General features: G+C 40.4%; 1 protein-coding gene across 16 annotated transcripts in view; it reads left to right on the forward strand.

The window, feature by feature from the left end:
• Positions 1-13,422, forward strand: part of LOC114857125 (VPS10 domain-containing receptor SorCS1) — a 223,562-nt gene that overhangs the window by 166,607 nt on the left and 43,533 nt on the right. For 14 of the 16 annotated variants that reach the window (XR_008694396.1, XR_005898145.2, XR_005898164.2 and 11 more), the window contains 7 exons: positions 282-395; positions 2,956-3,127; positions 4,697-4,883; positions 5,513-5,646; positions 6,286-6,412; positions 7,331-7,443; positions 13,222-13,356. Coding sequence is in view for 5 of the 16 variants with exons in the window: in XM_055507867.1 (XP_055363842.1) it covers positions 282-395; positions 2,956-3,127; positions 4,697-4,883; positions 5,513-5,646; positions 6,286-6,412; positions 7,331-7,443; positions 13,222-13,356 (982 nt within the window). In the remaining 11 variants the exon portion in view is untranslated. The remainder of the gene's footprint in view (positions 1-281; positions 396-2,955; positions 3,128-4,696; positions 4,884-5,512; positions 5,647-6,285; positions 6,413-7,330; positions 7,444-13,221; positions 13,357-13,422) is intronic. The other 2 variants (XR_005898146.2, XM_029153605.3) reach the window with 1 other exon arrangement.

Genomic DNA, 13,422 nt, shown 5'->3' on the forward strand with positions numbered 1-13,422 from the left:
ATCGGTGCACATGTCTTACTAATTGAGGCAATGTGTCCTTATCATTTTGGGGACAGTGCTGCTTTGCCTGTTAATGTGTGGGACAAACAACTTATGGGGTGCATTTGAAATGACATATCCAAAGGTACCCTGTGAAGTCAGTGTTAAGGCCACATCAGTTCTCTTTTTTGATGACAATGTTGAAATAGCATTTCCTTCTTAATTGCTTTATCCAAAATTGAATTGTCTTGCTGATTGATTAACAGTTTCTGTATTTTGTTTTGTTTTTTGGATAATTACAGTGATTATGGCTATGAGAGGCACACCAGTGGCAAGTGCAGTCCTGCCTTTTGGTTCCATCCATCATCTATGTCCAGGAGCTGCACCACAGGCATGACATTCCTCAACAGCACTGGGTAAACACAGGGCACAAAACCAGACTACAATCAGTACACAGTTTTGTTAGTGTCCAGGAATGTGCATGAGGAAGCTCTCTGGGGGACTCAAGCATTTCTCAAGTCTTAAGTTAAATGTGCTCTTCATATACTGTAGACAACATTATTTAATAGCAGGGTCACACAGGAAAGGTTTGTATAGATTGGTATTGGTAACATTTTAACCACAATAAGAAGAGCTGTGCAGCAATAATTTCAAATATCACTGGAGAGGATTGAACATAAGATGATAATGATGATAACATAAGAAAATTTTATTTTAGACATTCTACATTTTAAGAATTCTTTTACACATCACATTTATGTATAGCACTGTCTACATTAAACAAAAATAGTGGCTGGGCACTGGGCATCGTCCATTAATGCAAGACTTTGTTAACGTTGACAATGCACATTAACGCAGTTTGTTTTTAATGTTAATATTTGGAAAGTCCATTGCTCACTGGCTCTGAATACAAATACAGGTAAACGAAGGGTCACAAGAGGATGGGCTGCTGATAGTATTACTGGCCTGAGATACGCTTCTCAATCAATCAGAGCCGTTGGGGGCGGGGCCTAAGACCGCTGCAGCGCTCAGTGAAATGGAATATGAATAGGAATAGGGCAGATAAATTAAGGAAGGTAAAGGTGTCTTACATGGGCATTATCAATTTAAATCTTCCAGAGTTCGTGGAAACAAGTCATTCACCGCAAAGCTGAATCTGAATCAGCTGAATAACCGTAGTAGAGTCGGAAGTATCACTTAAATACAATACACACCGTTGATAACCCACCTAAACAACCAGCGGCAGGAGACTATGGCAGTTACATTGGATGTAGCATGTGGAAAAAGTATAAACAAAAGTAAAACTAGCTTGCTAATACCATAGCTAAGTTAGCTACAAACTGCAGGCCGATTAGAGTTGGAGGTGTCAGTCTAAGGAACGTTAATAAAATATTTAATGCGTTAATCACGATTAATCGCAGAAAACATATGCAGTTAATGCGATGTTTAAAAATGTTTTTTTGTACAATTTTTTACAAAATCTAAATTATGAAAAAAACCTGTGTGGGCATATCTCTCCCAAAGATGGCAAAGTGGAACACAAGTTTTGTTGAAGTGGCTCAACTGCCCCCTCGCCCCTGTGGTACGCCAGTAATTGCCCTCAGCTACGGCCTTCCAGTGGATCGACTGCTTCTTGGTAGTTTTAGGTAGAAAGGAAAATGTGGTAGTCCTAGTGTTAAGGATTTCTTTGCCCAGCACTATTTGAAAAAAACTGTGTATGACATAGAATTGGTGAATCTACAAGATGAAAACGAGAAAAACAGTTTGACTGTTGAACAACTCTGACTTGTTCAACTTGTTCACAAATGTGTAAACATCAAACCAGGATCAGGAGCACCAGCATCTTACAACTTGACAACTAACACTCTTGTGCCTAAGGCTTATTCTACTACCTAAAGCATTCAGAATTGAAAATTCAAGGAACATATTTTCAATAACTAAAACCTCCCCCAACATAAACTAACAATTACCTTAAAATACAGAATAAAAGAAAAATAAATCAAAGAAACCTAGGAGGGCAAAATCAATTCAAAAAGATTGAAGTAAGAATGCATTACATTACCTTCTCTCACCACATGGCAGCAGCTGCGCAAGCTCAGTCAGCAGGACCAGGAACAGAAATGATTTGTTCACGACTCATTCAAGTGAGCGTCCATCCTCATTCATTTTTTTGTCACGTGACAGCTAGGCTGCTCAGGCTCTGTGGCGAGCAGCAAGCTACAGTTCTTTCACTACAGTTTTTTTGCCATGCATTCATACGGATCCTTACGAATCGTTTGTTCGTTCATTCGTCATTTGACAGCTACAAAGCGATTGTCGCACTGTTAAACAACAATGGCAGGGCACAAGCCAATTTATTGTGGTGTGTATTTGCTTTCCTAGGTTTTCACATGGTTTTGAATTGCTTGGCATTTTGTGTATTATAACTTGTCCACTGAAGCAATCCATATTGTCTTCAGTATATAGTGTTTGAGAACCGCGGCCATTTTAACAACGCCCTATAAATGAATGAAATGAATGCATGACTCAAAATGATTTGTTCACTTTACTGTTTGAGAGTTAAAGATCCAAGTCAATTAAAATAATCAAACTTCCCATCTCTACAAAACACAAGGTTTTTCAGAATCCAACCCTCAAATCCAACACTGACAAAAATTAACTTGTTTTATGGAAATACATCTAAATATAAATTTCCATATAAGGTCCTGAGAACACTCTCTTTCTTGCTTTATACACAAATTGAAACCTAGTTTAAACCCTGACAAATTTCTTAGTTAACCAGAGCTACAACTTGGTCCTACGATATGACAACATGCTAGGCCAAACTCGGGTTTGAATGTTGGAAAATAGCCACTCATTGTGAATTATTTAGATATCAGATATTGCTCACTTAATTTTTGCTTGTGGTTTCTCCATATGTATAACTTCACAACCAGTCACAGCCTAGTGTATAACTTTGGGATTTTCACCCCCCAGCTACAGGAAAGTGGTATCTAATAACTGCACTGCTGGGGTCAGTATCAAGTACACAGCCAGGAGGCAACAATGTCCCATTCAAGCCCCCAAAGGTCTCCACCTTGTTACCAGCGAAGGCACACTGACAGCCAGAACAGGCACCAATGTCACCTTCCTTGTTTTCCTTGAAGAGGTGAGCTATTTAATGTATTTCATAAAAAAGTGTCATGTCATTACCAAATTGTAACTTCATTACCTTACATTGATCATACTGTCAGCAGAAGCAGATGCTTAAAAGATTTTTTTTGTAAAAATAAACATTGAAAATTTGAGTAGCTAATGATCAAAATAGGTTTGAGATAGACTACTGTACAAGTGTAAAAATCCATAAACAGCATTACTAGCATACTGTAATCTGATGGCTCAGTTCACATAAAAAAATGCTGTAAAGATTTTCTCAAGACTGTCTGACAATACTGTACACATACTGAGAACGTTTTAGGTTTTAGTTATAACTATGGACCTATAGACAAAATGTTTTTACAATTAATAAGGTCTGTACTAAAAATACATTTAAAAAGTTTGATATGAAAATATGCCATAAGTGAAAAAATGTCATAGGTGACACATAGGTCATGAAATATTTTGGCAATGAATAAAAGTAAATAACTTTCTGTATGTTTAATTAGGTATTACTTTTTTTGACAAGTTACTGTAGATCTAATTAGGGTTAGCATTTATATTATATATCGTTATGTAAGTGGCACTTTAAAATTCAAAAAGAACAATCCAACTCACATTTGTGAAGTTTTTATAATAAATTCTCTGTATAGTTTGCTGACAAAATTTGAAATTAAAAGACAGAATTATTCCAGAAAGACGTACTGACGTACTGAACAACTGAAGTGGATTATAAGTTGGGGGAAAGATAATGGGTAAATCCTGTCGCCTCATTTTCCCTCCATAGAACTGCCTCTACATATAAATCTGTACCTGTAACAAAAAAGAAAATTAAAATGAAATAATAAATATATATTAATATATATTATTAAATGGAGACACAGCATTATCATAACTAATCTTATCTGTAGACAAAGTATTGTAATTTTCGGAGAATGGAAAATAGTCTAGAAGATCATGTGTGTATTATAGTGTTATAATAACATACATATATATATATATATATTCTAGTTTGAATTATACTGTATATTTACTCATTTTTAAATACTCTATATAATACTTTTACTAATAATGTTAATTGCTAAATGTGTCTTGTTCCAGCAGACTTTTCTTTATTACCTGACATTCAGATGTATTGTCTTCAGTTTTAACATCAGCAACAATCAAAATATGCAAATATTATGGTTACAGAGAATGGGAATAGTCAGCAGGTAAAATAAACAACAATGAAAAAACTTATTAACAAGTAATTCAATAACAAATATAATTACTAAAAATATTAAACCATCTGGAGATCTAAATGGAACAGTATCTACCAAGGTCAGTCTGCAAGCACTGTTTAAAGAACCTACAATCTGGAATGGTTTTATAGTGAGTTACAGTACTACAGTACAATGCCTTCTACAATTTGGCTGCATAATCACGATTGTGCGTCGGGGGGGGGTGGGTTGAGGAAAGGGTGTAAGGCCTTTATCTACAAACCACTATCATTTGTTTTCTGCCACTCTACAGGTCTGACTACAAAATAACTTGAAACTTGAAATCATCTGTGCAAAAGGACTGAACTTGTTTATTTGCTCAGGGTGATGGTACAAGGACTAGCATCACACTGGACTTTGGAGACGGCCATGCACTGACGTATTCCAACGTGAGCTCCATTGAGGATGGAATCAAGCACATCTATAAATCTGTGGGAATCTACCGGGTGACTGCAACTGGGGAAAACAGCCTCGGCTCAGAGACCGCTGTGCTCTACCTTCATGTAACATGTGAGATATTTATAAGTTTTGTGTAAGATTTGTACTGAAAAATATTACAATGAATTTTTTTTCCAACTTGCATACAGCTCTCTCTGCTTCCCACTCTTTGTTGCTGTCAGCTTATACACAATGTACCACATTTTGTACTACTTTTATCTCCTCACAGAACGTCCCCTTCTTTAAACAAACAAACAAGTGAGATAGAACAAATCCCATTACAGTTCCACTCAAGTCAGCTTATGCTTTATAGCTACTTGCCCACGCAAACCTCTGCAGCCTCAGATGTAACAGGGCAGACCACCCCGTATTCTCACACGGTGACAGATGTAACAAAGCTGACTTATTGATCAGGGACAGCAACAGCTCCCACCAATCTGTCAATCCTATGTGCCAGCCATACAAATAGAGTCACCACAGGCTCAGGAGTGCCACGGATGAAAAATAACACACAGATGGCACCTAGCACACGGGAGAATTCCGAATAAACTCACCGCCCTCACCATCTTACCGATTCTGCCTCTATTTTTGTCCTTGCAATAAAGTTGTTATATCTTCTATTTTTTTCCAATTCTTGACTTCTGAACATTTTTATGTAGTACATGTAGTTTACTCCATGATGTATATGTGTGCCTGAGTAGGTCAGCTGGAGTATATCCATCTCTCAGCTCCCTTTGTGGCAGTGAGGAACAAGGAAGTGAACCTGACTGCTGTTCTATGGCCCAGCCAAGTGGGAACAGTCACCTACATTTGGTGGATCGGGAATAACACAGAGGTATTGTACAGGTTTCTCAAATCTCTCTCAGCTCTCACTAGCTTTATCACTTGTAATCATATGTTGCAGACTCTTTTTCTTTATAAGCGAAGGATTAAACAGTTTTTGTGTATACTGGTTGCAAAAATTACAAATATTGGACAGCTTAAAAATTAGAAGCTCAAATTAAAGCTCATCAGACTTTAGGCTCTAGTTAAATGATAATAAGTTTATGTGTTATATTATGTGTTTAATATATCTGGTTTTGAAACCCTGGCCTTTTGACAGTTGTTATTAGGAAATGGCTGTTTTAGTATCATATAATTGTTTGTGGAACAAATGGTTTTGTGTGATGAAAGCAAGGAGGACACACAGGGAACTCTCAGTGGGCCACCGTACCGTCTACACACACACACACACACACACACACACACACACACACACACACACACACACACACAGATATACAGGACAGACAGATACAAAGTTCTATGTGTCCTTGTACCCTTGTGGGTGCTAGCGGGCTGACACCTCTGTAGTGTAAATAACAGTGTGCTACGTTACCCAGCTGTTAATATGGGTCTCTCTGGGGATGCCCCAAACACTCACTCTCTTAGTCTCTCTTTACCCCACCTTCTCTGCTTATTTCTCTCTCCCTAGCAGCCAGTAATTACTCTGGAGGGAAGCGCAACATGCAAATTTTCCCAAGAAGGCATCAACACAGTGACTGTACAGGTGTCTTCAGGGAATACTATTCTGCAGGACAGAAAAACCATTGCTGTCCATGGTAAGCTTTGACCCATGTTGTGTCCGACAATAAAGCCATTAAATTTAGTATTCCGATCTGACTGATCTTTTTTATAAATCAAATAGGTGTAAATTATTCTTTGTTAACATGATAAAATTCCAGAAATTGAACAATAAATCCAAATTCACTAATTGTTGAAATTCCCAAGTCCCAAAAGCTGGAAAAACAAACTAAATCTACAGTAGTAAGGTTCCAGAAAAGTCCCAAACAGTAATTCTCAAAATTTGACCTAACAGCAAGATCCCCAAAAAACAACTAAGTCCAGAGCAGCAAGATCCAGGGTTAACAAAGTGTTTATTTCAAGGAAAGGTGACAGAACACAGGACAGACTGAGAATATTTGATGGCAGCAGCACATTATATACAGTATACCTGTTGTTCATGGGGGGCCATTCAGCTCCCAAGACATTAGATCATCCCTCTAGGCCTCCACTTTCCCAAGGTCAGGTTACTTTAGGTCAGGTCTTTGCAGTAGAAGTTGCACTCCTGTCCTCCTGCTTTATCTAGGTCAATAAAGACACTGTTGTTAGAGTGGATTTGGTGGTACTACTACACTCTTGTTGCATAACAGGGTCTTCTCCTTACACACATGGCACAGTGAGTGCTTTCTTCTCCTTCTATTATCCACACGTGCCACAGTGAGTGCTCTTATTGTAGGTGCTGTATTATTTATTTACAGTATGCTCTTAAATCTCATCAGTAATGACTTTATGAACTTTATAAATTATTTTACAACATTCCATTTCCATCTCTGTGAATTTGTTGCTCTGTAATCAAACAAGTCAAATGAAATACAAACAAGAAAGATTTTTGGTCCATATTAATTGAAGCTAAAACAGCTGCTTACTGTAAGACTTCATCTCCTCCTTTATAACTTTATTTCCATATCACCCTCCAGAATATTTCCGATCCTATCTGCTTTCCTTCTCGTCAAACCTGGATGATCACAACCCAGATGTTGCAGAATGGAGATTCGACGTGAGTCAAGTTATCAAGAACTCTTTGATCCAGGTAAAGTTTTTTTTTTATTTGCTCATACTGCTCATTACATCATGCAGTTCAACAAGCAGCATATATTACGCTGAATGTCGTATTGTGATGAACAGTTTTGCTTTATACTCCTCTTGATTAATGGTTTATTTTTTGTTTTACGTAGTCCATCCTCCATATATGTGATGTCACTGGCTTGGTGGACAGGTTGAGTTTGTGCGTGTGGTGTGGGGTGGGGGGTATATAATTTAATTGCTGATTGCACTGGCTGGTAGACAATCTAAAAGTTCCGGGACTTACTGTTGTAGCGGAATCCATTTAATAATTTAATACTAATGCAGAAACATTCATATACCTCGAAATAGGGGCACAAAGGTTTGTTTTAAAGCTGAAACCACGCTTTAATTAATCTATTCAAATGGCAGATGTCAATTTGATGAGTTACTTATTATGATTAACAATTTTTCCTTTGATAAAACCAAAGCAGTCTCTAATGTCATGAATTCTTGTCACAGTTCAGTGACCTCTGTCTGAATGTGAAGAACAATGACCACAAAGCCAGATTCCTTTTCACGTTTTATTAATCTAACACCACTGGATATATGAATGAAATAATATGAAAATATTTAAATAAACGAAACAAGACATGAGCAAACAATAAGCATGAAATGATCAGTAATGTATAAATAGAGAACAGAATGTTGGTGAATGAGGATGTGTGTGTGTGTTCCACCGCTTCAGCTCGGGTATTAACCCAGTTGATTTGAACTAATTCTGAATTTAAGCCAACTATACTTTTCTCTTTTATCAAGCTCAAAGTTCCATCACACCATAACACAATACACAAGTAACAATCACTTTGGCACTCAAATAAGCAGAGAAATCAGAATGATTAAACAGCAAAAATAAATGCATAGATTATTAATATTGTGTCATATTTCTACATTTTGGCACTGATGTTGTTATCATTTCCTGTTTTACTTTGTAGTCACTTCCGTTTTTTGTTCATCCATGTTAAGATCTAGCCTTACTTCTGGTCAAATGTTCATCAGCTGTTGACAATTGACAATCCTGCCAGGTATTTAACTTCCAGCACTCACCTCAGGTCTCTGCCAGATTGTTGTGAGTTCTCTCCTCTTTCCAGCGTTAGTTCTGTTTTCATCTAGTTACCGACCGTGCCTGTTACCTGTTCCGCTTACAAGCAACATCATATTATAAATGGCTTAATCTAAATATCACTAGTTAAACTATTGTAGCATTGACTTAAAAAGCAACACAGCAGTGAGGTTACATAATTTACCTGGTGGGCATAGCATACTGTATATTTATGGTGCACAGATTAAAAGAAGAACGTGAGAATCTTTAATTCAACTTTATAAATACACACAAAGAAAAGCATGGTGATAAGTTATTTGAGGTCCTTTTGTTGTTTAGGATTTTCCTGGCAAATTTTTAGATTTATCTTTTGATGTCGCACTTAGCCATACTGTATGTGTGTTGTTTATGTTAAACTCACAGTTCTGTTGTGATAGTAAACAGCTTCCTATTGAATAGACAAGAGTTCCGTGCATTCTTATCTTCTGGTAAATCGCAGCTTTGGGAGTAAAGCTTACATGTGGTGTTAACTTATCTAGGTCCAGACGTAGATTGCTACAATTTACTAAGGTTGTGTACAGAGGAACAATTGCAAGTGTATGCTGAATGTGTGTCCAATACAAACTTTAATGGAAGCTTAGAGTACAGTGTTTCCCGATATGTCTAATTTCAAGATATAATTCAAATACACAAGAATTATCACTGATTGATTATTATTACTGTAATATCCGGACTATAAGCCGTTACTTTTAAACACGTTGAACTCTGCGGCTTAAAAAGCGCTGCGGCAAATTTTTGGATTTTTACAGGCTTACGAGCTTAATCCCGCTGAACACGGCCGAGATGTTTGCACCTTGCAGATCCGACTGAAAGCTGTTGAGACTTGCGAGTGTCAGGGAGGATGACGGCGAGACAAGGCGAGGCCCAGCAGCCGCTGGGCTGGGAGAGCACCATCAGTGTCCAGTGGCGAACGGTGGGCTCTGGGAGGTTGGTACTGAAACAAGCTGCCACCATGCCCCACAGGACGTGACAACATCCTCCAGATAGGAAGCCGTCCAGGAGAGCCGAGGCGGCCGGCGACGCAGCAGAGCGCGCCCAGCGGGCTACAGGGACTGGTGACGTCCTCCAGGCAGATGCTCATCTTGGAAGCCAAAGAGTTGAGGAAGTCTCCAACGAAGGAGGCAGTGCCACCATGGCGGCCACCACTCAGGTGGACGAGACGACCGAGACCAGAGACGAGAGCTGATGAGGAGCCGTAACCCGGACCAGAGACAAGGGACAACGAGGCGCCGGAGCCAGAACCAGAGACGAGGGACGACGAGGTGCCGGAGCCAGAACCAGAAACGAGGACAGACGAGGTGCCGGAGCCAGAACCAGAGACGAGGACAGACGAGATGCTGGAGCCAGAACCAGAAATGACAGACGAGGCGCTGGAGCCAGGGAGGAACCCAGACATGGAGCCAGAACCAACGAGGCACAAATGGGAACAGTCAATGAACTGACCCTAAAAGCAGGAACCAGAGAATCAGGACGTGCGGGAAATGAACAGTGTTCAGGAGCCCCGGGGAGAGTACCTGGAGAAAGCCTGGGTAAAAGGCACAGAGAACAGGGCCGTAGTTATCTCCAGACGGCCAGGGGCCAAGTCTGGCGTGATCCTCTTCGAACCACCAGGAACTAAAGCTTGAACAGGACGTGGCTGAGTTGGAGCTTAAACGAGGTGTGACTGAATTGGAGCTTGAGTTAGGCGTGACTGAACTGGAGCTTGGGGTGAACGTGAAGACTGGGCCGGAGCCTGAACTGCACACAACAGGGCCGGAGCTTGGAGTGACAGGACAGCAACAGAGGTGAGAGCTGGCTGAAGCAAGGCTGGGGCAGGGAACAGGCATGGATAAAGGGCCGGTTCATGAATCGACAGGAGAGGTTGAGCTGGAACCAGGGCATGACATGGAGATTGCACTGGAGCTTGGTCTGGGCTAGGTAGAACCTGAGATGGTGCTGGATAGGGCTGGATTGGGGCCTGTGCTTGACGCTGGAGTGGCTGGGCTTGAACTGGGCAAGATGGCCGCCGTGCTGGATCTTGTGCTTTGCGTGGAACTGGGGCTGAGGCAGGCAGAGACACTTGGGCTGACGCAGGCAGAGACACTGGGGCACGATGTAGGTGGCCGGCAGGTGCAGAAGGGATCTGATTTGGCGCAAAATGAGCTGCGGCCACAAGCCCGCAGCTCACAAACAGACTGTGGTGCTGCGACAGGCTGAGGTTCTGCGGCTGGAGCAGACTGTCATGCTGCGACAGGCTGAGGTTCTGCGGCTGGAGCAGACTGTGGTGCTGCAGCAGGGTGAAGTTCTGTGGCTGGAGCAGACTGTGGGGCTGCAACTGGGACAAGGGCATGCAAAGCAAGGCTGCACAGGTGCAAAAAATCCTCCCATAGAACTGGAGCTTGTACTGGGCAGGATGGTGCAGCAGCAGGGGTCAGGTGTGGCTGGGGAACGAGAAATGAGAAAGGAACAGTAGCTGAGAGAGGAACTGCAGACTGGACTGACCTGGTGCGGGAAGAGGAACAGGTGACCCGGCAGAAATCGAGGGCATCGGTAAACTGTGCCGACTTACGCCTGGCCAGATTGTACTGTCACAAATGCATTGGTGTTTAAGATTGGCGGACCCAAACGCATGGCTCGGGGGGCGACCAGGTAGGTAAAGATGTTTTACTGAACATGGTCAAAGTACAGGCAAGGGTCAAAACCAGGTAAGCACAGGTAAGGACAATCCAAACTCCAAAAAAAGGTACAGGTACTTAGCAAGACAGCAACAGGTAATCAGGACAGGGTAATGCGGGAACGGGTAACAATGCTCACGATCTGGTGAAGAGTAGAGATGTCCAACTCGAGCCCTCCCACTCGACTCAGCGTTGATCTTTTGTTGCAGAAGTGTTGTCAAGCAGAATCTCGAGCGCGCTCCGAATCACGTGACCAATGAGAGCAAGACGTGTCGATACGTCACGTGACTGCCGAGCGGCTTATCTGCAGTTTGAACGGACGGTTGTTTTAATATGTCAGAGCTTTATAAACGTGGCAAGCGGTCCGGAGATGATCTATAAGATGATAGATGATCTATAAGATACACAGGTATCACATTACGGATATCTGTAATGTATTTATGACAAGTTCACAAATGTAGTTGACTACAACTACATTTTGACAAGTCGCATTTGCCACATCAAGGCTACTTATACATTATTATCCACAGAGAAACACAATTACACACCTTTGATTAAATAAGTTTTATTTGACAATAAAACATGGACTGTGATCCCGAACAACCACGTATCAGCGAGGAAGCAGTTCCCACGCACAACCAGCAGATGTCGTTGTTCTGACTGTGTCATGATGGTGTCGAGCAATGTGTCGATTACAGCCCAACTGTGTCATAGTTGCTCAGTGATTCATGAGGCTTCGATTTCGCCATCTCTAGCGAAGAGCTACGGTAAGTGCTGGAGGTTAAATACAGAGTTAATGACAAGATTGAAAACAGCTGAATGAATCATGTGACCAAACTTAAAGCAAGAAAAAGGCATGATGTAACAGAAACTGGAAATACTACAAAATAAGACAGGAAATGAAAACATGAAAACCAGCGTGAAAGCGTGTTATATGCGCCCTTAGTCATTGTTATAAGGTAGCATTGAGAGGTTTGAAGCAAGTGTGCTCTTGGTGTTACAGTATACCCCTCATCATTTTTATTAACGATACATCTGCATGCGATTCACTTGCTGATTGCATCGGATGGACAGAGCCGATAGAGTGGATTTTTCTTTCTGCTTAAATAAATGGCTAACTTGCCAAAGGAGATTTTAAAGATGTTTCATTTATTCTCAAGCACCATGCAGGAGTTGCCGCTCTCAATGAAAGCCAAAACAGTCGTCACCCTAAAATAAGTCAAAAAAACAGCAACAGAGAAAGCGTGTGACGAAGTAATTGTGATGCCCTTTCTGACACTGAAGACGAAAACCTTAGTGGTAGATAACAATTAAATTTTGTGGTACACTGCTGTACTTTTTAGGTTTCTTTAACTAGCACTTTTTATGTTTCTTTAACCAGGCACTATATTTAATTATGTTACAAAAATCTTTCTGTGTATCATCTTTCTGTGTAAATATCTTATGTTACAACGTAGACAGCTGTGGCATATAGACAGGTACGGTCTATGTGAAAAATATTTTTCTAAAATTAAACTCTAATGGGTGTGACTCAAATTCAGGTGCGCTTTTTAAGCCTGGGAATTACAATAATTATTAATTGGGGTTAGAGTCAAAATTAGGTTATGTTATATTATAGTACATGAGACATGAAATAATAAGATGATGTAATGGAAGATGTAACATGCAACACACTGTAACACACCCAACCCAAGCAGTCTAAATCAGTTTGTAAGTTACCCATAACCTGCTGATTAAAAATGGCACTAAACCTTTATCTAAACATTTACAGTAGATGATGATGGAGATTCAGACCCTCTGATCAATTTGTCTACATGCTTATGCCAAATACATTTATATTGTATTGTATTAAACCATGAAAACAACCCTTTTGAAATGAAGCACTTTTTTGTACTGAATACATTATTACAATTATGTGTTGATGATGCATTGTAGCATTAGCACCAGTCTTTTTTGCCTTATTAGATTTCTTATGCTTGTGTCCCTTCAGGCTACTGGTGTAAGAGAGGATCAGCTGCTAGTCACATTCCTCCCGGGTAGGCCCTCGACAGCAGAGTTTTTTCTTGTACCTGACAAACAATTAAATGGGGGGAAACCAGAGAAGAATTCTGCTCATTTGGATCAGGTAAAAAAAAAACATTTGGTGCTTTTTTTCTGTAAATGTCTACAACATGTGTTGTGGATGCATTTC

This window comes from Betta splendens, chromosome 1 (genome assembly GCF_900634795.4).
Source record: "Betta splendens chromosome 1, fBetSpl5.4, whole genome shotgun sequence".
In the NCBI taxonomy this organism is placed as follows: Eukaryota; Metazoa; Chordata; class Actinopteri; order Anabantiformes; family Osphronemidae; genus Betta; species Betta splendens.